This window comes from Chenopodium album, chromosome 5 (assembly GCF_948465745.1).
Source record: "Chenopodium album chromosome 5, dcCheAlbu1.1, whole genome shotgun sequence".
Lineage (NCBI taxonomy): Eukaryota > Viridiplantae > Streptophyta > Magnoliopsida > Caryophyllales > Amaranthaceae > Chenopodium > Chenopodium album.
The window spans coordinates 14,405,387-14,429,523 of record NC_137838.1 but is presented as its reverse complement, the minus strand read 5'-3'; the positions used below and the strand labels follow the sequence as shown (position 1 = coordinate 14,429,523).

The window sequence follows — 24,137 nt, the reverse complement described above, 5'->3', positions numbered from 1 at the left end:
ATACTACAAAAGTCGGTGTGGTTACTAATAAATTATAAAACTTTACAAAGGAAGAGCTGCGCCAATTTAGGAGGGAAGTCTCCTGCCTCCAACGCTTGAGGGCGCCAAATTTCCCTCCTCTTTTCCCCCTCTTTTACCTGTTTTCCCTCTCTTATTTCCCCCTCTTTTTTTTTCTTCACTTTTGACATGGCACACACCCATTGGTTTTGTATGTGGGCCTTATCTTGTACACTGGCTTCCCATTGGTTGAAAGGGATTTTTTTTTTTTGTGGGTCACCCTCATTTTCATTTGAATTTCAAACCTTGTTTCTAAAATTTTAAATTTTGAAATTCAAACTTATTAAACCTTTCAACTACCCAAATTAATATAGTATATAATCCCAAAAAAATTATCTCTGGTTTTTTTCCCCTCATTTTTTTTCTCTCTCCTAAATTTTTTTCTCTCTCCTAATTTTTTTCTCTGTCCAAGTTTTTCTTTCTCCATAACGAATGAAGAACACTGAAAAAATCTTATATTCTTAGTTTCTTCATGCAATAATTTGACTCCGGTGCAATTTTTATTGATTTCTTCGGTGAATATTGGAACGTCATCGGTGAATTTTATTTTTGCTTCTTGTTATTTCCGGTCGTACTCGCAGTTGGTTACAATTATTAAAATGAACTAGCTTTTTGGCCCGTTCAATGCACGGGTTGTTACTTGGGTTAATTATTTTCATATGTAGGAAGATTGTTTCATTTCTAAACTTAAAAGAAAAAAAAAAAAAAAAGAGGGTAGAACCGTGAAAGAAGATGAATGAATATAGTTAGATATATACACATGAAGATTGTGGGATATAAAATGACATATTATTTTAAATTATATTTAAAGTCTAGGAGATGGAAAGACAATTTTTATTATAATTTATATGTTTATGTAATGTGTATTAATTAAAACATTATTTTATTATGGCGGAAATGAAAAGCTTCATTTTCTTACTTGAATTTTCAAGTTGTATAATGCATGAAGACTTAAACATAAATATTAAGGAAGATGCATGATGTGTGGCATATGGGGTGAGTAGTGACTTGTGAATTGTGATGCCATGTGTCATAAGAAAAATTTGTGATTTGTGTTTTTAAATACTAAGTATAGAGTATAGATATAGATTTTAATAATAATACTTATGAAAAATAAACTTACTTGAATACAAGTTTGGTTGATGTTTCAGAAAAAAAAAAATAATAAATTGGAACTACATGCTGTAAGTAAATTACTCCCTCTGTCCTAGTTTACTTGCAACATTTTGACTAAACACGCTTGCCGATGCACATATTTGATCGTTGATATCTTTTATTATATAGTTATATAAGTTATAAAAAGTTTATATTAAGTAACTATACTATAAAATAGACCTAACAACATCTTACATGATTACATTGACTTTCATATAATAGTTAAAAAAAATGGTCAAAGGGACGGAGATGTGTGAATAGTGCAAAAAGTCAAACCGTTACAAGTAATTTGGGACGGAGAGAGTAATTTGGTTAATGCTGATATTGTAAAATTTTCGTAGAAATTAATCCTGGAAATCGGTTTAATGTTTGCTGCCGGAAATTGAAATTGGACACACAAAAATTTGCCGGAATTGTAATTGACATCAAAGTTTCGCCGGAATTGTAGTGAGAGACACCAAAGTTTCATCGGAATTGCCATAGATACATTTTAATAAATAAATTTCTTTTCACATAATAAATGTGTTGATACCTCTTAGTCCAATGGTTTAGAATACAAGCTTCGTGTGTATATGTCTACAAGATACCACAGTTCGAAGGTACATATTTTTGGTTTAACTTTTCAATTTTACAGAATCATATCTAATTTTAAAATATCAAAATAACAAAAACATAGTTTTTATTTTTTTTATTTTATTTCTGTGAAGGAAACAAACTTATACTTTTACATTTAACTTTTTTATATTTAATAACTATTTTTTTTTTCTAACAAAAATTTTAAAAAGTAAAATTTTTCAAATTTGAGAAATGTAAAAAGAGAACCTATTCATTTATTAATATAAATTAATATGTAATCAAATGAATGTGCTGATACCCCCTTAGTCCAATGGTCTAAACATTATCAAAATAGCGTATTATACAAAGCCATTCAGTGTTCGAACCTTGCAACCTTGAAACCCCCCCCCCCTTTTTTTATTTTATTTTTTTTACAATTTTACGAAATCATATTGTATTTTAAAATATCTAACATAGCAAAACATACTTTTTTTTTTTTTTCTTTGAAGGGAACAAAGATATACTTTTAGATGTGTAACTAATCTTTAATAACTATTTTTTTCTAAAAAAAAAATATTTTCCAATGGTCTAATAAAAAAAACTCCTTGAGTTATGATGGATAGTCATCTTGTGTTCGAATCTTGTGGAGGTACAAAAGAAACACATCTTGCTTTTTTATTTTTTTTTATAAATTTTCATTATCAGTGTCTTTTTTGTATATAAAAAATCACAAATAATTGTTATCAATATAATTTTAAAGGAATCATATTTGTATATATAAAGTCAAAACATACACCATATTTCGAAGTGAAAAAAAAAAAATCAAATAACTCTTTTTATTTTAAATGTTTTGCATGTAAATTATTTGTATAACGTGTCCAATCAATTATTTTTGGGCATAATTTTTTCTAGAAAATAGAATAAAATAATAAGCCATGAAATTTAGTCTAATGGATACACTATAAAAATTAATTTGTTTTCATTCAATGTATGTGTTGATAACCCTTAGTCTTGTAATAAACAAACCCCTTGAATGACTATGGATAGTTGTCCTGTGTTCGAATCTTATGGAGGTATACAGAAACACGTTTGATCTTTTATTTTTTATAAATTTTCATTTTAAGTATCATTTTGGTATTTAAAAACTCAAACAGAATTAATATCAATTTTAAAGGAATCATATTTGTATTTGTAAAATCAAAATTACACCGTATTACAAAGTCATGAAACTTATTGGAACTTTGTAACACCTTATCAAACTTATTATACCTTATTGAACTTCTCAAACCTTACTAAACTTATTTGAACTTATTGTTCCATATTGGACCTTATTAGTACGGGTATCCATCATTCGGATTAAAATTCGAAATTTAATCAAATCAAAACTGAATTATTAATTCGGATCGGATCCGAACTTTAAATCGAATTGGATCAGATTGAATTTTTTTTAAAATTCGGACGTTTGAATTAGATTGGATTGACCTTGTTTGAATAAAAAAAACGAAATAAATTAAATATGAAATCGTTAGTTTATGAATAAGTATTGTTAATATAATCATGCTAAACTATTATTATAATTATTACTATTTATCATGTAACTTACCTACGTTTTCAATACTTCTATTAATCGTGTACAACTATACTTTTAAGAATTAATTTTTATTATTGCATTTTAATTTTTATTTTCGCATTAGGCCCAAAATATTTGTAACGTATTTTAATTTGCACTTTCGTATCGAATCCAAATAACCAAATTTTAAATCGGTTTGAATCAGAGTGGATTTGGTGAGGAATTCATATCGGGTTGGATTTTATAATTGAAAATCAAAATTTATTTCGGAGCGGATTTGATTTGGGCTAAATTCAAACCAAAAACCGAATGGACACCCCTACTAATTAGACCTTATTATTAGACTTGATTAGAATTTATTAAAATTTATTAGACCTTATTTAATTTAATGTAACTTATTAGACCTTATTTAACTTATTGGACCTTATTATAACTGATCTGAACTTATTAGACCTAAAACTTATTTTTATAAGGTAAAGAGAACAAACCCTTAGTGAATGACGGTGTACAATTGAAATAGTTTTAAATTTGACCGCCTATAAAAATATCTCACTTTGATTAATATATTTAAGATTGACCGCCCACTTGATTATACTCATAACAACTTTTTAACCCCATTTTAAGTGTATTACGTAGTATAACACGTGAGGTTCAAATTTCTTAAATAGCGTGATAAAGTGCGTGTTGCAACTATAAAGAAAAGGATGAAGTAATACTTATATATTCAAATATAAGATGCACCCAACTTATAATAAATATAACCCATGTTTATGGATATGAATCCAGCAATACAAAAACGATTATATTAATTACCAAATGATTAATATACGTAGGTCACTTTAGTGGATGTGTTTTGAATATGATGAATTTAATACATGTATGATTTCAAACCAAACTTAAATAAATGAAAACTAACTTAGTAATTAGTAACATAGAATTTATATAAGGAATACTTACAATTTACCTCTCTGTTAATACTTATTATTATTATTATTATTATTAAAAAAAAAAAAAAAAAAAAAAAAAAAAAAAAAAAAAACCTTTCAATTTGAACTCCGTGGTAATAAAACGTACAATTATAAGTTACTAAACGAATAACACATTTTTTTAAAAAAAAAATTTAAACAATAGAAGAAATAGACTAGAATTAACATATCAAATAGAAGAAATCATTACAATCTATAAAAGCAACTGATACATCTGTTAACTAATCCATTTAGAAAGTGATGCACATAAGTGACCTAACACAACAAGTATTGTAAAAAACTTCTTGCTAACACATATTCTTGTTGAAACACATAATTAAATTAAACAACAACATACAATACCATTATCCTAACATTTATAACCCAATAAAATTTTATCTCTAAACCCTTAACCCAACCCTAAGAACATTTATATGCAACAGTAATCATCATAATATATTAATAAGCGTCCTATTAACATTTAAGGAATCATATTGTCTTTAATATAATCATCCAATATATTTGACATAAATATAAATAGTACAAATAAATAAATAATACAATAACATACGTGCTGATACCCTTTGGTGTAGTTGGTGAATGCTTTCCTATTATGTATGAGTGATCCGTGTTCGAATCCAAACTACACTTAGACTTTAAATACTAATGATACTAATTATCAATAAAACAATTTGAGTCATGATTGATTTAAATTCAACGTACCAATTATTATTATTTTTGTTTGCATTTTATTTTTCATTCGCCTATTACCCATAAATAGTAATGTCCTAATAAAAATTAGTACTTTTACATACATACTAATGTTACCAATCGTCAATAAAACAATTCGAGGTCTGATTTCTTTAAATCCGAAATTATGAGACTCTCACTACAAAACCAAAATCTTTCCGTATTTTCAAGCATCAAATTCCATAAAACAACATCTTTTCAAATTTAAACAGCATCAAAATGGTATTATTAACATAATCAATATAAATATTTGCTTACTGATTCATATCTAATTCATATAAATACAAATTTTTTCTCAAAGGCATACATATGGCAAAACCTTGTAAATTCTTCACCGCTTGCAAAATACATACCCACAGCCGGAGTACGATTGGCTTGTTCTTCTCCGTTTGACCGATTATGAGAATCATCATGGTCATTTATATTGTTATTAACCTCAACCTCAACCACTCTTCATTACCAATGTTATTAACCTCAGCTTCTTCATTAAGATCGAATGACATTGCTACTTCTTCTTTTGTTACATCGTTCGTTTCTGCATCTCTAACTGAGCTAATCATATCGTTTATCACTTCATTAAGATCAATGTTCAAACAAGGGGACAAGTCTTCGCTTTCCATTCACTGCCACAATGTCAAACACACTACTGTATTTTATTTCAGATTCTACAAAATAAAAAAAGATACTATAAAATTATGTTTTAATTTAATATTGAAAAAATGATCCTACGTATAAAAAACATTTCCTATAAAATTATTGACAACAAATAAACCTCAATTCCATTTAACAATTGCTTCCATTACAATGGAACCCAGAAAACTTCTTCAATTAAATAAAATCTCACAAGAAACAAAACCAAAGGCAACATACAAATCAATTTAATAATCAAACGAATAACCCTTTCAATTACATCTTTACATAAACCTAATTTTTACCCAAAAATCATTTACTTCAAAATCATACAATCAAAACCCTAAATTATCATTGTCATATAATTAGGAATTTCAAACAAATTAATTAAACAACTAACAAGATTACCTGCAAATACTAGTACGTGATTGACGAAATTTATGTCCACACTTGAATAATTTCTTCACAATTCATTCCCTTAATCAAATTGGATGTGTTCTTCACCAAGGAATTTTGGGGGAAAAGATGAAATTTTGGGGAAAAAGAGGGGAAGTTTTGATGATTAATTGGGAAATTAATGGTGTATTACCCATTAATCGAAGCATTAATTGTTGCCGCCTACCCAATACTTTGCCGCCCATCTTCCTCACTTAGCACCCAGCCTGAAAATAATACCGCCCAAGTTTCCCTCTTCTTTTTTTTTTTTATCCTTTCCCTCTTCTTTTTTTAGTTTCCATTATTACATTGATGAGTTGTCGTTTTTTTATTAGTGGTGTACAAAAGGGCTTTGTACACTTAGTGTACCCCTACCCTTTTACAAACTTTCTTGAGCAACCATTGGGGCCTTGGGAGTATTAAAATGATAGTGGTCATAGATATTTTTGGTCATTCAAAGGTGGAATAGATAATAATTATACTTTGTAAATAATTTCATGACCAAAATAATTTGGTCAGTCAATGGTCTTGCTCTAAAATTATTTATGGAATAAATCATGAGTTTTAATAATACATATAAATTAAAAATTAAAAAAAAAATCACACAGGTGCATTAATAATTATACATTTAACAAACAACCTCATGAATCTTTTCAAAACACAAAAATCGATCAAATTTAATTCATCAACCATTATGCTCATGTAAGACTTCTTCCCATAATGCACAAGCTGCTTAAAGAAGGAGGAAAAACAATTTACTCAATTGCATTTTTTTTAGACAGTGGCTACAAAGAAACAAAGAAACAAGCTATCCTCTCCTCATTTGTACTACAGCAACATGGGCTGGCTAAACTATTTCTCGTTGTACTTTGATGCAAAAGAAGAAATCTATCCTTCCTGCCATTGTTCTAATTTCTTCTGCTATGCTTCTTATTGAATCGCCTTAACCACCCTTTCGCAATCTGTTTTGATAACTATTTCTCGTTGTACTCAATTGCATTGTCACTACTATAAATCTTTAACAACATGTGCCCTTTTACTTTAAGAGGAAATTTTAAATTTTAAATGACATGAGTAAATTAATAGATAAATATATCTAATAATGGATAAATTATCTCAACAAATAGCTTATCTTACACTCCTTCTATTTTGAAACAGTTTTCACTCTTCTTTCTTTTGATTGTTTTATTAAACTAATTGACATACTATTAGAGTAAGGGATAGCTCAAGTGGTTAAAGCTTCTCTCTCAATCTCAAGAGATTTTGGGATCGATTCTCATCACCTATTGTTGTGGCTTTCTAAACACAAAAATAAACTAATTGACATATTATCATAAATGGTAAGAAGTTGACCATCTGACCATCACTTTTTTTTAATTATGTATACTATGACCCATTAACTTTTCATACTCTCACTCTCACTCTCACATGTATATATTTTCAACATTAAAAAAATCGCTAATTTTACTTATGCTCTTTACGAAATATTAAAGAACTAATATATATAGTTCCCACTAATTAATTTCTTAAACTATAGACGTCCAAGAAAGTGTGTCAATTATTCTGAAACACAACATATAGCGTTAGCTTCAATATGTAAAATTGCATATTGGTTACTTTGTTCAAATAAGTTACGGAGTACTTTAACTATAGTGATAAGTTATTCGATTTGGGACAATTTGGTTCGGAGTATATTTACGGAGTTCCATTTATCTAATTTTGGTTACTATTTAGGTCTAAGTCCACTATTTCAACACCAACTTGGTTAATCGACCCGAGCCGTCATGGCTCATTGGACAAATCCGGCACCTTCCCAAACTAACCGGTACATCAATTTCAGTTCTTATTTTTACAACGGATCCCAACGCAAGTAAAACTTCAAAACAATGCCCAAAACTATGAACAAGCACACGAACTAAGAGGTCAATTGCCCAAGAAAGAAACCAAAAATCTCATAAAATTACAGAAAAATGGAAGAACAAATGTGCATAGATTGCTTAAAAAATCGAATTCAATCAGATTTTTCCGATAAATTATTCTTCTCTTACGCCATCTCTGATTCCGCTCTTCCCTTAGCTTCTAGGGCTGTTGTTCAAGTAAAATTTCAATTTTCCAACAATTTCACCTTTTTTTTTTTTTATTTATTTATTAATTTGTGTTTTGGGTGCTAATTTTTTTTTTGTAATTTGTGGTTTTATAGATGTCGAATTCAAGTGGGGAGGAATCATCTAAATTTATGCTGGTGTATTTACCTCGGCAAGAAGATGACTGCATCACTAAATACGTGTAATTCTCGATTATGTACATTTTTATACATATATTAATGTGTTTTTGCCATTCGTCCAGAATTAATTGTTATGTCGATAGTGTAATTTGAACTAGTAATTTGATTGCGAATCAGGACGGAGTTAGTATGAAAGTTGGAGGACAAAAAATATTAAGCATTTTTTCTTATCTAGTTATGCTTTACTGCTTTAGATGGTTGGATGATCATAATAACTTATGTTAAAGATTATACTTTGATAGCTATAAAATGTGGGATTTAACTTGAATGTGATCATGGGTTTTTGGCTATATTAATTGTATGTTGTAATAAGTTTGATGTTAGGTGAATTGGGCTTTTGTCAAAAGGAATTTATTTCTATTTTTTATCTTTGTTTTTGTGTGTCTGGGATACTCCCTTTGTCCCAGAATACTGCCTTTGTCCCAATATTTAATTTTGACCATTGATATATTATTATATTTAAATATATATTAGTAAAAATTAAAAAAAGTTAATATTTGGAAAATATACATTAAAATGGATCCAATAACACATTACATACATTTGCTTTCATATATATAGAAAAAAAAATGGTCAAATTGAGGTGTGTGAGAACTGCAAAAAGTCATAACGATGCCAAGATTATGGGATAGAGGGAGTATATTATAGTTATGATGAAAGAATTATTTCTATTTCTGTCTATACTCAAAAACTTTATGGGGATGAAGGTTTGAATGGCTTGTGATGAAGGGAGTATATTATTGTTATGATGAAAGTAATAGGGTGCTTATTTTATATAGTACAAAGTAGAAGTAATATATTGTGTCTGTGTGTGGAATGGAGCCTTTTTGTTTTGGGGGGTGGGTGGGTGGGTGGGGTGTGTTGATCTAGCTCAAGGGCTGATTCCCACTTAATGAGAAGCTTGGTGAAGGCATTGAAATTTACTTGGTTGATATATGATGCCCAAGCTATGGGTTTACTCAAATTCTTGTCACAGCCAAACATTATTTTATTTTACTTATATTTTTTTTTTCCTTGTGTCTCATCTCATGTGAAGTCTTGATATAGGGATGATTGTATTTTGGATGACGGTGAATGCATTGAAAACGGAAACAATGATCAAAGTAATGACATAGAAGTCTCCGGCAACAACAGCTTTTCGCTGTCTTCTCCTATGTGGAAAATGTCCACCCCATTGTTAAGGACTGGAATGAAGACTGGAGTCTGCAGTCTTTATTGTGAGAACTCTTCTTGTCACTATTCTGGTAGGTTTTCTTGCTTAAGAACAATAACTGCAATTGCACCATGCGCTTTTGTTGGACATTGTACCTTCTCTGCATTTGAGAATATAGCTTCCAATTTTTCATCTGGATGGTTGGAAGATGACATATTGTGTTCTGTCAGTGTCATGATTGAAGGTAAAGCAACATGTCGTGCTAGTCAAAATTTTCTTAGGTTACTTGGAATCCCTTCATTTAGTGATGATCAAGTCCCTGGTTGTTTGAGGCATCCAAATCTGGTACCAGTGTTGGGAATGCTAAAGGCGCCTGGATATACCATTGGAGTTTACCCTAAGGCTCCTCACACGCTGGAAAACATTCTCCACTACAGTCCTGAAGCATTGAATTCTGAGTGGCATACAAGATTTATGATATACCAGCTACTCTCAGCCCTCTGTTATATCCATGGTTTAGGGCTTACCCATGGCAACATCCGTCCCTCTACGGTGATGTTCTCAAGTTTTTCATGGACCTGGTTAAGCATATGTGATATACCTCATGTAAAGTATGTATTAGGTGAAGATGATGAAGAATCCTTGGCCTCACCCCTCATAGGAAAAAGTTGTTCCACTCCTGATTGTCTTTCTAAAAGCCTTTATGCTGATCTGAATCTTTCCTCATCAGTAGATTGGCCCACAGAATTTTATAAGTGGTGGAGGGGAGAGCTAAGTAACTTTGAGTATCTACTTGTCTTAAACAAACTAGCTGGAAGAAGATGGGGAGACCACACATTTCATACAGTAATGCCGTGGGTAATAGATTTCAGTGTCAAGCCTGATGAAAATTATGCTGTAGGGTGGAGGGATTTAAGCAAAAGCAAGTGGCGTCTGGCAAAAGGTGATGAACAGCTGGATTTTACATATTCAACATCTGAAATTCCACATCATGTTTCAGATGAGTGCCTTTCTGAATTGGCTGTTTGCAGCTACAAAGCAAGGAGGTTACCTCTGAGTGTCCTGCGTTTGGCTGTACGTGCAGTTTATGAACCTAATGAATATCCTTCCACTATGCAAAGACTATACCAATGGACTCCTGATGAGTGCATTCCAGAGTTTTATTGTGATCACCAAATCTTTTATTCTCTTCACCCTGGTATGAGTGATTTAGCAGTGCCTTCATGGGCTGGAAGTCCGCAAGAGTTCATAAAATTTCATCGTGATGCACTTGAGAGTGAGCAGGTTTCACGTGAAATTCATAACTGGATTGATATCACCTTTGGATACAAAATGTCAGGTCAGCCAGCTGTAGCTGCCAAGAATGTCATGCTGCCGTCATCACAACCCACAATGCCAAGGCCAATAGGGCGTCGTCAACTATTTACTCAACCACACCCTGTTTGCTGGGGCAATACCAAGAGAAATAGAGTCAGTGCTAATGTTGGGGGGGCTGTCTCTATACATCATGAGAACTTAGTTGATAGCAAGAAACCTTTATTCGATGGAACTGATTACTTGAGAAAGATAGAAGAAGCTGCTGCATTTTGCCAACATTCCAGGCATTTACATCCCATATACTCAGAGAAAGTTGTGAAGAGTTTCTCTGCTGACCTAGAGTCCTCTAATCAGGATAGCAAGTGTCATGTAAGTGATGATGTTACTAAAGCAACTGATAACAAATTCAGCTTTTGTATTTTGCCTAAAGTGGATTCCAATAATATCCTTGAGTATCTTGAGGAAGATGATAGTTCTAGAGGATATCAAGAGTTGTTGCTTTGGGCTCAACAATCTTCCTGTCAGAACAAACTCTCAACATCTGTTGCAAAGGATATCTTTTCTCTGGGCTGTGTTGTTGCAGAAGTTTACTTGAGGAAACCTCTATTTGATTCAGTTTCTTTATCCACATACGTGGACAGTGGTGCTTTACCTGGAATTTTGAGAGAACTTCCTCCACATGTGAAGATTTTTGTTGAAGCATGTGTCCAGAAGAATTGGAGAAGGTACACTTAATTTATGTTCTCAAATACAACTTAGAGCTAATTAGAGAATGACCTTATTGTCTCTCTCCGCTCTGCAAATCATTTATATTATTCTAGCGCAAATATCTCTTTTATTTATCTAATTGTCTTTTATTTTTTATTTTTCAGGAGGCCTTCTGCCAAGAGTCTTCTGGAGTCTCCATTCTTTCCAGTAACAGTCAAGTCCTCGTATATTTTTATTGCTCCCCTTCAGCTTTTGGCAAAGGATGGATCACGTCTACATTATGCTGCTAATTTTGCCAAGAAAGGGGCCTTGAGATCCATGGGGACGTTTGCTGCTGAAATATGTGCTACTTATTGCTTACCTCTAATGCAAAACTCTTTATCAGATGTTGAAGCTGAATGGGCTTGTGTACTTTTTAAAGAATTTCTAAGATGTCTGAAACCTGAAGCAATCAAGAGATTGGTGTTGCCTTCCATTCAGAAGATTTTACAGGCTAGTTGTATAATTTAGTTTATTTGATTTTGCAATTTTCCGGCATTTTATTCTTCTGCTACTGATATGCTTATTTCAGGCAACAGGCTATTCACATTTGAAAGTTTCCCTTCTGCAAGATTCATTTGTGCGTGAGGTATGGAACCACGTTGGGAAGCAAATATACCTTGAAACAATTCACCCTTTGATCATATCAAACCTGCTTAATTCTCCTCATAAAAACTCTGCATCTGCTGCGTCTGTGCTATTAATTGGGTCCAGTGAAGAGCTTGGTGTTCCTATTTCCATTCAGCAGGTTAGCTATAGGATCGTATTGCTAATCTTCTCATTTTATGGACATTTTATTATTTAGTTATGTAGAACTGAGCAATGGCTGGTTACTGCAGACAATCTTACCTCTGATGTCTTGTTTTGGCAAAGGACTTTGTGCTGATGGAATTGATGCTCTAGTTAGAATTGGTATAAAATTTTATTTAAACTTTGGAAAGAAGTGCTTGATTATGTTAACTGATAATGGTGCCTTGACTTCTGAGCTTGAGATGTCCTCTGATTTTCAGGTGCTGTTTTGGGTGAGAGTTTTATTGTCTCACAGATTCTTCCGTTGCTGAAAAATTTTGTTCGTTCCTGCGTTGATACATCTTTTATCAATAAGCCTGAGCCTGTGCAGAGTTGGAACTCTTTAGCTCTTGTTGATTGTCTCTTTGTGTTAGATGGTTTGATCGCATTGTTGCAGAAAGAAGTGGTGGTCAAGGAGTTGCTTGAAGTACTGGCCCTTTCTTTATAAGTACTTCTATGTTCTCTCTCAAATTTATTTTTCTTTCCTTATTAATCGTGTTTGCGTGCTAACATGCAGGGCCAAAGTTGCTTGTTTGTTGTGATTCTGATGCGAGGCAACCTGGAACTTCCAGTACTTCAGGTTTTTAATCTGCAATTTTACTTCAATTCTAAGATTTTTGCACGAGCAGAATGGGAAGATAATGGTTTTGTGAGTGTTTTTAATGTCAGAGAGTGGCAAATTAGTTGTTTTTTGGAGATGAGAACCCAATAATCTTGTTTGTATAACAATTAAGGTTACCACTATACTATACTTGCAGCAGCCTTGATTGTCAAGGAATCTGAGAGCTAAAGTGTTCGGTTAATTATCACGGCCTTATGTACAGAATATTTCAATGATAGAACTTATGCATGAGGTTTTTGGAAATTAGGATCCTGTTAGAGAGGAACTTGAAAGTTTAGCATGGTACAAAGAAACATTGCATAGAGAGTGCTTGGCTATGTGGCGCACAGCATATTTTCCTTGATAGTCATCCCTTGAACCCTACACAATCCCATACTGGATATGATACACCAATTTACTTCATAGCTTGTTGTGCCCATTGTTCTGTCACTATTCCTGTTTCCTTTTTTTTACCCTGTCCCTGACTTGGTACAACGTACATGCAAGGGCTTGAGTGGGGGGAAAAAATCTGTTTATCTGTATAATTTTCTGACGATGCGTGATAAGGATACAGAACTCCAATGACATGGAAACGGAACTAATCCAATGGTTAACAAAGCACATGCTCAGTGCCTGTTTTTCTTTGATCCTTATGTTACCTTGTAGCAAGTGTTTTTACTGTATCATATATAAAAGTCAACTCTTTTTTTGTTTTTCTTTTCAAGCAGCTCTTCCAAATATTTAGTGGAAAAATTACCCTGGGTCTTGGGTCTCTTGTTATAATTTTTTTTTTCCTTCCGCTTTTGGGGAAAAGCGATATATTTATTAAAGCGAATTCCTGTATTTCCTTATGGTACCGGCCTTCCATAAGATATAATAACCTTGTTTTTATTGATAATTTCTGCCTGCCTTTTCTTCAAATGTTAATTGCCTGGACAAAGGCTATGCCAAACACAAGGCCTTTGCCTACTTCTTAAACCTTGGTAAATGGCAGGATTGTAAAAAACAAATTGATAAGATTGAGGTTTCCTTATTTTACTAATTAACCCTTGTGGTGGAATATGGGCCAAAAGATTTTTTATTTTTATTTTCAAAAGTTTGTATTATTCTGTAGCTTTTGTCAAAAAAAAAAAAAAAAAAAAAAAAAAAAACTATTGGGAGCTGCTGAGTCTTTGTCCTTGTTACTCTAGCAATTTGAATGATATGCCTTTTTTGACGTTGTTTCATAGTGTCACACTTACACCAATAAATTAATATGTCTCGTGCGTTGTTGAGGCATTGAGGAGTTCCAGTGGCTTGCCAATCATATTATTGAATGGGTTCAGGGCTTACTTCTAAGCCCTCTTTGAGATGCTCTTTATTTGATAGCTTATGGTATTGATACAACCAGTGCAGTTAATCCTGAAAATTTTCAATTCCTAAACCTTTACGTCTCTTTTTGTAAACATATGCATTTAAATACGCATGCTCCTCAGCTTCTCCATCTAAATTCTCATACTTTTCAGGCTTTGTGTGGCCTGTATTTCATTTTTTATGTAAGAGAAATAATCCTTATTTTATTTCGCCACTATTGTAGTATTGTGTTCCTTTTTTTTTTTTTCCTGAAGTCTTGTATGCATTATGAGTGGCAAACTTCTTGTTTATGTGATGAATTGTTCTATTCTGTTTCCAGGCTGCTGCTGCTACTCTCATCACTATTTGTCAGCAGATTGGTCCAGATTTAACTGCTTTGCATATCATACCTCAGCTGAAAGAGCTGTTTGATGAGCTTGCTTTTGCTCGTGAATCATCTAGTTCACCCCTCTCTCTGGGAAAAAGCTATAAGATCTCCAAACACAGCTCAGACAAGGAGGCAGAAATTGAAAGCCGCATGGATCTAGCGTGGGTGTTGAGCACTTCTCCATTCAACACTTGTGCTATTTTTAGATATTGGAATTGTGGTCTGCTTATCGTTGTTTTAAGAATTACTTTGATGTCTGCAGGTTGCTTTTATATCCTTTTCTTGCAACTCTTCTCGGCATAGAGAGACTGCGGCAATGTTGTGCTACATGGCTTCTGCTTGAAAAATATCTCCTTAAGCATTATAACTGGAAGGTGGGGTTATTTTTTCCTTGTATGTTTGTATTTCCTTTGTCAAGTTGATACTGATTTCATGGTATACTTACATTCCGTTTCTCTAAATTCGTTATGATTTAGTGGGAATTTACAGGAGATTCATCTAGGAGCAGTTCAGGAAACTGTGATTCTAGAAAGGCCTTGATCAAAGAAAGCGTTAAGTCTAAGTACAATCCAACCAAACTGCTAATGAACGGAGTTGGATGGGCAGTACCACAATCTCAGGGAAGTAAAGGAAGCAATGATATGGTACTTCATAAACGCTTTTATGAAACTCATCAAAACTCAGCCGAAATTAACTCAGAAACATTTAAAGTTGGCAAATGTGAACCATGGTTCTGGTTCCCTACTCCTGCTACTACTTGGGAAGGGCCAGATTTTCTTGCCCGTGTTGGCACTTCAAAAGATGAGAGTCCGTGGAAGATTAAGGCATCAGTAATACACTCTGTCCGTGCTCATCATGGAGCATTGAGGTCTTTGGCTGTAGATCAAGATGAGTGTACTGTATTTACTGCAGGAGTTGGTCCTGGTTTTAAGGGAATGGTTCAAAGATGGGACTTGTCAACTGTTGATTGCGTGTCTGGTTACTATGGTCACGAGGAGGTTTGCTTCCTATCAAACTTTTGCGTCATTAGTGGTTTTCCTGTATTTTTCACTGTTCTATTCAACAGCTCATTGGTAGAAAGTGATGCCCATCTTGATAACTTGAGAAGGATATATGATACATTCAAACAATGATGTTGATGTAGAATTTATATGTCTAGAATAACACATTCTGTGAAGCTCATATTTGGTGTTCTCTGGTCAGTGGAGAACTTGAGTATCAAATTTTGTCCATTGTCCTAGATTTATTTGATTAATCAAAATGAAAGAACTGATAACCGGGATAATGCGGCTTGATTTTTTCTTTTTAAATGGTATATACGTTCCCTTGCTCACAATGAGAGCATAATTTTAAAGGATTTACATCAAACATGAACATCTTGGACAGACTTATCAGTTGTACAGAGTAGTTTAAGCTGTTTGACTGAATAAGAAACAAACAAGGATTTGACAAAATCTCAAGCAATTTGGCTGATGATGTACCTGTAAATAAGAATATGCATGATCTATACTTGTAAAATAGAATTATGCATATTATTTTTGCCATTTTACACAGCTGGACTTGTGGATATATTAAGTAAATTTATAAGCATCAATAAGTGCAAGAGCTTAATCACATTGCAATTTTAAAATGTTCTTACAAGGCATCCGTAAGATCTATTTCAAGCTTGGAATCTTTCAGTTTGCCTTATTAGGAAGCAGTGAAACACTGGAATAATATCAGCACTTTTTCTTAGGATGTCATCCAAGAGAGTTATTGACTTATTGTTGTTGAATATTTTTTTGGTGTATTTTTTTTCTTTAATCATTGTCTTTCCTGCTCTTTCTTCCTTGTGTAAATTAAGGCGGGTATTCTTTATCTACTCTCTATACACTGTACGTGACTTGTCAGCTGTTTCACTGAAGCTTGATGAACTTGGATGTCTGATTGATATTTTTTACTTCCAGGTGGTGAATGACATATGTATCCTTCCTTACAGTGGGAGGGTGGCGTCTTGTGATGGGACCATACATGTTTGGAATAGCCAAACTGGAAAAGCAATAACACTAATTTCTGAATCATCTGCCACTATGACTCAAACTTCTGGACCTCCATCTTCCGCAATGAGGGTCAACACTGACCAAGCTAGTATGCTGAACTCATACCCACATTCTGGTGGAATTTTTACCAGCATTGATAGTACTTTGTATACCTGCATGCATTTCTTAGAATCTGTGGAAAAGCTTGTAGTTGGTACTGGAAATGGTTCTCTCAGGTATAGGGAAAGTGGAAGTAGTTTTCATCTTTATCAAATTTCTGGACTGATTACTTTTTACTGGTTATTGAGAGTCTTTTGCTCATATGCAGATTCATTGATCCTGCTGTCGGTGAGAAGCTTCATATGTGGAACAGTGAATATGCAGATTATGGATTCCCTTCCCTTGTTTCTGCCATATGCTCTTGTGGTTCTGACAAAATGGAATATACTTCTTCTCACTCTTGGATTGCAGTGGGACTGGGTTCTGGTAATTGCAGGCTGCTTGATGCCAGAAGTGGCAATGTCATTGCCTCCTGGCGTGCTCATGATGGATATGTGACAAAGGTATTTCTTGGTAGAAAATATGTTTCTTTAGATTGCAAATTACTTATGTGAAGGACTTATTCCTGCAGCTGGCTGCACCAGAGGATCATTATCTTGTTTCCAGCTCTCTGGACAAAACCTTACGAATCTGGGACCTCAGAAAGTAAGTCTTGAGTTGGGTGGTCTGTGTTGTATTACATTTAAGTGCTATGATGCCTTCATGTCGTTCATGATATATAATTAGCTGCACTTGCTTTATTTGCTTTTTTTGGGGAGTCCGGTTGTACCTTTCTCTAATATAGGCTGCTCAATTTATTTTTATTTATTTTTAATTTTTTAATTTATTTATTTTTTTTGTTTTTGTATTTTTATCTTGGGCTTGTGTCATCTGTAAATTTTTCAACTGAGGTGAAAGCTGTATAAATATAACTTTGCTCATGAAATTATAATTTCAATAAGTACCTAGGCACAAGTAGGAAATTATGCATCAAAATAATGTCTACCAAACATATTTTTTAAAATCTTGTATTTCAATTCTTAGGAACTAATAATAGGACTACCAAATCTTCCTCTAGCTAAGACAGCAGTTCTCCTATGCTAGCACTTCAGTGTGAGATGAAATCATACCTTTTCAATTTGCTTCCCCTCCTCTTGTCACTCCGTTCTGCTCTCTACCTCTCTTTCCATTTTCATGGCTGATTCTGTAGGGTAAGTGCTAAATGTTGTGTGATTAGGCTTTGCTTCTATCCTAAAAGAATCCAACTAGTTTTCAAATTGTACAAGCACTGCATGGTCAGCTCGCCTTGAAATGTTCATCTAAAAGCATTACTCTAGTTTTGTGGACATTTTAAGTGCTGCATTTTACTGAATAGCAGCTGATTTATTAATTGCTGGATTTGCTTTCTGTTTTGCAGGAGTTTGCCGCCACAATCCATTGTCTACAAAGGTCACAGTGATAGTATATTAGATTTTTCTGTTTGGGGCCAAGATATAGTTTCAATCGCCAAAAATAAAATTGGACTTTCCTCTCTGGCTGGAACTATGGATGAAGTAAGTACTAAAACTGTTTAATTATTGACATACAATACAGACTAAGGAATATATATTCAGAGTAGGAGACTGGACTGTAGGCTGTAATTTCCTTGTATGTATAATGTGTATACTGTAGAGTGTATTAAACCCAGCTTGGTGAAGTTGGTGAGAAATTCACCTTGTGACTTTGAGGTCACAAGTTCAAACCCCACCAACTACATTTGCTTGGGAGTAAGGGGTTCTCTTACCTCCCCCCTTTACTGTCTCAAGCATTGACCAATGTAGCTGAGTTGGTTTAACTTGTGATAGGTGGCTGGTTCAATAGGGTCCTTAGCAAAAATAAAATAGTGTAATTCAATTGTTGTATTTTTCTTTTCTGCAGTATGGCCAGCATCGTATTGTTCGTCAGGCTCTACATACAGCAGACCGAGGGTTCCAAAACATGTCTGTGTTGTCGAGCATAGCTATTCTTCCATTTTCACGACTTTTTCTCGTCGGAACAGAGGATGGTCAGCTGAAAATCTGTTCTTGAATTGCTGTTTATGACACAGCTAGTTTTACACAATCATTGACTTAGATTCATTGAGGACGAATACACCATGAACGACACACGGGATAGGAATTTGTAAATTTACACCTAGAGCGAAGTTTGCATAATTCTTTTCAATTATTATTTTTTTGTATAGCTTATATCATACATTTGTTTGTTGTTTCCCTCTCCATTTTGTTGTTTTGTGAGTTTTTAGGGGTGGGAGAATGGGGTAGATGGTTTTTGTTTCATCAACATTGTTGGTGTGTTTTAGTTTATTATTTTTATACTTTAGAGGAAATTTACTGTGACACGTGTATCCTTACTTTTTTATCTACTGTATAATTTGTAATCTAATTATATCATTCTTACATCTAATAAAAATTTAAACTGTCTTTATGTTAAGATTTGTTTTGAGTTGTCTGCATGATACTCGAGTTTCCTCCCTAAACCTGTGAATGCAGAGATGAACATATTCCTTAGCTGCTCTGTCTGAATTAGCGTAACCACCCTGGGGTGGAGGTTTCTCGTTGCATAGACCTAGGCTTGTGAAGAACCTCACTGAGTCCACCGATTGCGGTTGAAGAAAATCTCCAATGTTCATTTTCTATCCTCTCAAAAACACACTTTGCCTTTATTTTTCACTAGGTTCAGTCTTCTTACCACATCTCCTGCACTGTGACTCCTTCAATCTCTGGAGTTTGATCTTTTAACAGAATAAACGCATACTTTGTTCAAGGTAAATATATCATTACTTGCCTTTTAACAGCATCCTTTGTTCTAGGTGATATGTTATCACTTGCCGTATCACCATCCTTTATTCTCCCCTTGTCTTTAAATAGTAGAATTTTTACTGAAACATAGTTACTAACTGAAACACTGTTTTCTGCACTGAAATATCCCTGTAAGTACATTCTCGAAAAACCATGCAAAATGATGATAATTACGCATAATACATAGAGCATAACACTCAACTATGCACAATGTAAGAACTTGACCAACTAATTCCTACACTACCCCATTTTACTAACAATTGTTAAAATCTACCTATTAATATAAAGACCATATATGTCATCTTGCTCTTCTTCAAGAAACAAAACTGCAAGTTAGTTCAACAACCGTAGAAGATACACCACTAGGAGTACTAGCTTCCAGAAGTGTGTAGGCTTCATTACTTCATCTGTTCAACCTCATAGGCATTTTCTGCATGATTGAAGGACCTCCTGCATCGCTGCAGTGACTGAAGAGATTTTTTTTTATGGTCATGAAAACAGGATGACAACAGAAGGAATTCCTTTACTTGGGAAGTATTGCAAAGGCCAAAACCACATTTTGCATATCAATCATATACAGTCGTCAATCAGACATCACCCACGGGGTCCATCACTTCACTTGAGTCAGTGACCATCTTCTCTCTTTCCTGCTCCAAGTCATATATCTTGTCGCTCATACCTTCCTTCCCGTAAGCCTCTATCATGACAGTGAAAGTATCGTCATCTGGCTGGCAGTGTTTCTCCTTCATCCTCTTATAAACCCTCTCCATTTCCATTAAATCCTCGGCCTTTGCACATGCAAAAATAACAGCATTGAAAAACGATGTATTTTCTGGTATTTCCAATCTTCCAGCCAACTGAGCAGTACTCACAACTTTATGAAACACACCTGCATTAGCATATCCCCGAACAAGACAACAGATGGTCTTAGTGTCTGCTTTCATGCCCTCAGCACGCATTTGATCGAATGCAAATTCCATGTTTTTCATATCCCCTACATCAGAAAATGCCTCAATCACATTATTGTAAGTGGAAGTAGTCCAAGGAAATTCAAGCTTGCGCATGTATTCCATCACCGTAGACATTTTATCATACATGCGCTTCTTCCCATAAGCACCAATTAGGATGTTGAAAGTCCTAGTTTCTGGTTCAATCCCAAAATCCCTAAACTTCTCGTACCACCTTTCCATCATCTCAATTTGACCCATATTTCCAAACAAGGCAATTATAGTGTTCATAGTCCACACATCAGGTTTGCAAGTGGGATTATGAAGCATTTCAGACAAAATCTTCTCCATTAGGTCATATCTCCCAGCTTTACCATATCCACCGAGTATAATGTTCTGAGTGACTGTATTGGGAGTAATTCCTCGGTCATTCATCTCCTTATAGAGGGACTCAACTAAATCAAATTCAGTAGCATCAATACAAGCCTTAATCAAAGTACTGTATGTGAAAACATCAGGCTGACAAAGGGGAAGCTCCTTCATCTTATTAAGAATCGCAAACGCCTCATCAATCAAGAAACTGCGGCAATAAGCAGCAAGCAAGGCAGTATATAGCTCAACTGTAGGTTCTAGCCCTTCCTCTATCATAGTATCAAAAAGTTCCTGGGCTCGTCGCGGTTGTCCTGATTTTCCAAGCAGCACAAGGAGTTTCATGTAAGTTCCTTCTTTTGGTTGATAGAATGATTGTTCTCTCAGCATCTCAAACACCTAATCCAAATCCAAATTTCAAACCACCACTATAAATTTCCATTTACAAATATGATATCATTCCTTTCCTATTGCTCATCAATAACAATCATTCATGCAGCACAATTATAAAACAATTCAACCAAAAAAGTTAAAAAATCAACTAGACTTCTTCTTAGTTACAATAATAATACACATTACTCAAATCAAAATTCAAGCAATAAGCATTAATAAACACAATGTTAACTGTCAAATGTGAAGCTAAAGTGACAAATAGAGTATTCCGGTCGGGTCATGTCAGGTCAATTAACTAATTAGTCATGTGGGGTTATTTCAAGTCGGGTCAGTTTTTAACACCTCTAATTACTCGTGCTCGAAAGTCAGAAAAGCAGTAAAAGTAGAGCAGAGAAAAGAACCTGAAGAGCTTGAAGCCATTGTTTCTTAAGGATAAGGTCAGAAAGAGCTTCAGTAACAGTATTAACCCAAGCCTTAGCTTTAGCCTTACGATCAAGCCTCTTCTTGACATTCTTAATCTGGGTTCTTCTCTTTGGAATTGAACCCTGAGAAATTGCTGGGAATTCCCCTTCTCTCCAAATTTTCTTCTTGTTTTTAGGTTCGGATAATCTTGAGTTGCGAGAGGTAGATGAAGCAATTGCACAGCGGATTATTGTTGGGTATTTGGTTGATAAGTTAGTGGGGTAAATGGGTTTTTGTTGAGGATGTAAGGGAGTGAGAATGAGGGAAGATATTGAGGAGAGAGAAGTTGTCGCCATTGCTGCTCTTGTACAAAATGTACAATGTTAAATTCTTTTCCTTTGTGGATTTTAGTATTTTTATGGGATGGTAATGCTCCACTAGTCGGGGGTTGATTGTTCGATTTGACTCGATTCGACTCAACTGAACTGAACTCGAGATAGTTGGGTTTCAAAGATTAGAATTATCATATATTTATATGAATTTGTTATTTGGGAATTTAAAATGTTTTATCATTTTTTGACAATTAGGGTACATTTGGCAAAATTAGTTGTTATAATAGCTAGCGAGGGAGCTCCAGTCAATCTTCATGATAAACAAAAAGTATTTATTTAGTGACATTTCTGTAGTGATTATTAAAAGTAGTTCTTTGATAAAGGTGTTCAACACCATTAATTGTTGAAATAGTAATATAAATTTAAATATTATTATTTTAAAGTCAATTTGGTAACTTTTGACAAACACTGCTCTAATTTAGTTTTTGTGAAACACTACCTTTAAAGCTAAAAACTATCATCTATTCATCTAGCACTACTTTGTGGAATGATATTATATGAGTTTAAGTAGTGATTTGGTTTAGTCAAAACAATAAAAACTACTCCAAAAATTGTTAAACACGCCTTAGGCATAACAAAACGAGATGTCAATGATACATTGTGTCATAAGTTTCTATGATGTTTCACTTAACTTTTCTTCGGTTTTTGTAGGATTGGTTAGCCTTTTAAGTTCATGTGTAATTTGGTATATTTTTAATTAGTGGTTTTGGTTTCTTATTTTTATGTATATTCAATTAACTTTTCATGGCCTTTTGAAACTTCAACTTTGTTAGTTTTAATTAGGAAAATTTCACATTTGCTACCAGGAAAAGCACCCGTGTTCACATTTGCTACCCCTTTAAATTTTTATTTTTATTTACTACCACACAAACACACCTACTGTTAAAATCACTACCACTTAACGGAATCCTAATGGATTCCGTTAAGTTTATTAAAAAAATAAAAATAATAAATTAAAAAATTAAAAATAAAAAAATAAAAAACAAAAAATAAAAACCAACCACCCAAAAAACCCTAGCCCTCCCCGTCAGCCACCCTCCTCACTCCCCGTGCCGGCGGCCAGCGCCCAAAGATGCGGCGACCGGCATCGGAATCGGACCCCTCCCCTTCCCCACCCAAAACCGACAACCCTAACCCTTATTTCCTTGCCCGAAACCACCCTAAACGAGTTTTAGGGTTTCGCTTAGGGTGGTTTTGGGTGGCAGGGAATTCCTTCGTCGCGGCCAGAAAAGGGAATGGGGGACGAGGAGGGGCTGGGATTGGGTTTTCGAGGGGAGAGGGGCTGGGAACGAGGGGGTTTTCGAGGGGAAAGGGGCTGGGATCGAGGAGGTTTTCGAGGGGAAAGGGGCTGGGATCGAGGAGGCTTTCGAGGGAGGAGAGGGGGCTGGAAACGCGACGTCGGCGCCGACGGGGTGGGTGGTTGGAGTCGCGGGTCGGGGCTGCGAGAACGGGGAAAGGGATGGGGGGTTCGTTGTGGTGGCTGGTCGGCAGCAAGAAAGGGGTTCGATGGTGGTTGGTTTGGTCGGAGTGACGGGAAGGGAGTCACGGAGGAGTGGCTGGACGGTGAGTGGTGGTTGCGGTGGTTTGATGTTGAACAACGGCGGTGGATTGACAACCGGTGAGTGAGAAGAAGTGGTGGGTGGGAAGGAGTGGTGGCTGGACGGTGGTTGGGTGGTGGTAACGGGAATAGTAACGGTGTCTGTCAAGTGGTAGTGATTTTTATAAAACTCTGATTTAGGTGGTAGCAATTTAAAATAAAATATTAAAGGGGTAGCAAATGTGAACACAGGTGCTTTCCCTGGTAGTAAATGTGAAATTTTCCTTTTAATTAATCAAGTTCAAATCAGAACAATGTACATCCTGGTTCAATTCTAACGAGAACAATGATACAAAAACTTTTGAAAAATTTAGCTATAGTTTTGTCTGACGTTGAATCAGTGCTATCAGTGGCAATGGTTGAAGTGAGGGAGAACATGGAGAGAGTTAATGGGAAATTGTTTAAGGTGGGATAT

The 24,137-nt window shown here is 34.5% G+C and overlaps 2 protein-coding genes across 3 annotated transcripts; one reads left to right on the top strand and one right to left on the bottom strand.

Annotated features, from left to right (window-relative positions):
• Positions 1-7,925: 7,925 nt before the first annotated feature.
• On the top strand, positions 7,926-19,254 carry LOC145631952 (protein GFS12-like). 2 transcript variants are annotated; one of them, XM_081684188.1, is made up of 16 exons: positions 7,926-8,213; positions 8,318-8,403; positions 9,449-11,596; positions 11,744-12,071; positions 12,151-12,366; positions 12,458-12,530; positions 12,629-12,834; positions 12,925-12,987; positions 14,681-14,889; positions 14,991-15,102; positions 15,205-15,726; positions 16,675-16,982; positions 17,075-17,309; positions 17,378-17,451; positions 18,203-18,338; positions 18,703-19,254. In XM_081684188.1, the coding sequence occupies exons 1-16, from the start codon at positions 8,088-8,090 to the stop codon at positions 18,850-18,852; spliced, it is 4,992 nt and encodes a 1,663-aa protein (XP_081540314.1). In that variant the 5' UTR covers positions 7,926-8,087; the 3' UTR covers positions 18,853-19,254. The 2 variants fall into 2 exon arrangements, with proteins under 2 accessions (XP_081540314.1, XP_081540315.1); XM_081684189.1 differs by lacking the exons at positions 7,926-8,213; positions 8,318-8,403 and having other exon boundaries at positions 9,507-9,645; positions 9,785-11,596.
• Positions 19,255-19,783: 529 nt separating this feature from the next.
• On the bottom strand, positions 19,784-22,148 carry LOC145630491 (pentatricopeptide repeat-containing protein At3g06430, chloroplastic-like). The gene is made up of 2 exons (XM_081682757.1): positions 21,733-22,148; positions 19,784-21,337 (listed from the first exon to the last, which is right to left on the bottom strand). The coding sequence occupies exons 1-2, from the start codon at positions 22,087-22,089 to the stop codon at positions 20,210-20,212; spliced, it is 1,485 nt and encodes a 494-aa protein (XP_081538883.1). The 5' UTR covers positions 22,090-22,148; the 3' UTR covers positions 19,784-20,209.
• Between the last annotated feature and the right edge of the window lie 1,989 nt (positions 22,149-24,137).

What these genes read in the sequence shown, in the direction of transcription:
- LOC145630491 (XM_081682757.1), bottom strand. Translation starts at nt 22,089, where the DNA reads ATGGCGACAACTTCTCTCTCCTCAATATCTTCCCTCATTCTCACTCCC. An exon ending in AATGGCTTCAAGCTCTTCAG is followed by an intron (nt 21,338 to 21,732) that starts GTTCTTTTCTCT and finishes GATTTGGATTAG; the next exon opens with GTGTTTGAGATGCTGAGAGA.
- LOC145631952 (XM_081684188.1), top strand. Translation starts at nt 8,088, where the DNA reads ATGGAAGAACAAATGTGCATAGATTGCTTAAAAAATCGAATTCAATCA. An exon ending in CTTCTAGGGCTGTTGTTCAA is followed by an intron (nt 8,214 to 8,317) that starts GTAAAATTTCAA and finishes GTGGTTTTATAG; the next exon opens with ATGTCGAATTCAAGTGGGGA. An exon ending in GTCCAGAAGAATTGGAGAAG is followed by an intron (nt 11,597 to 11,743) that starts GTACACTTAATT and finishes TTTATTTTTCAG; the next exon opens with GAGGCCTTCTGCCAAGAGTC.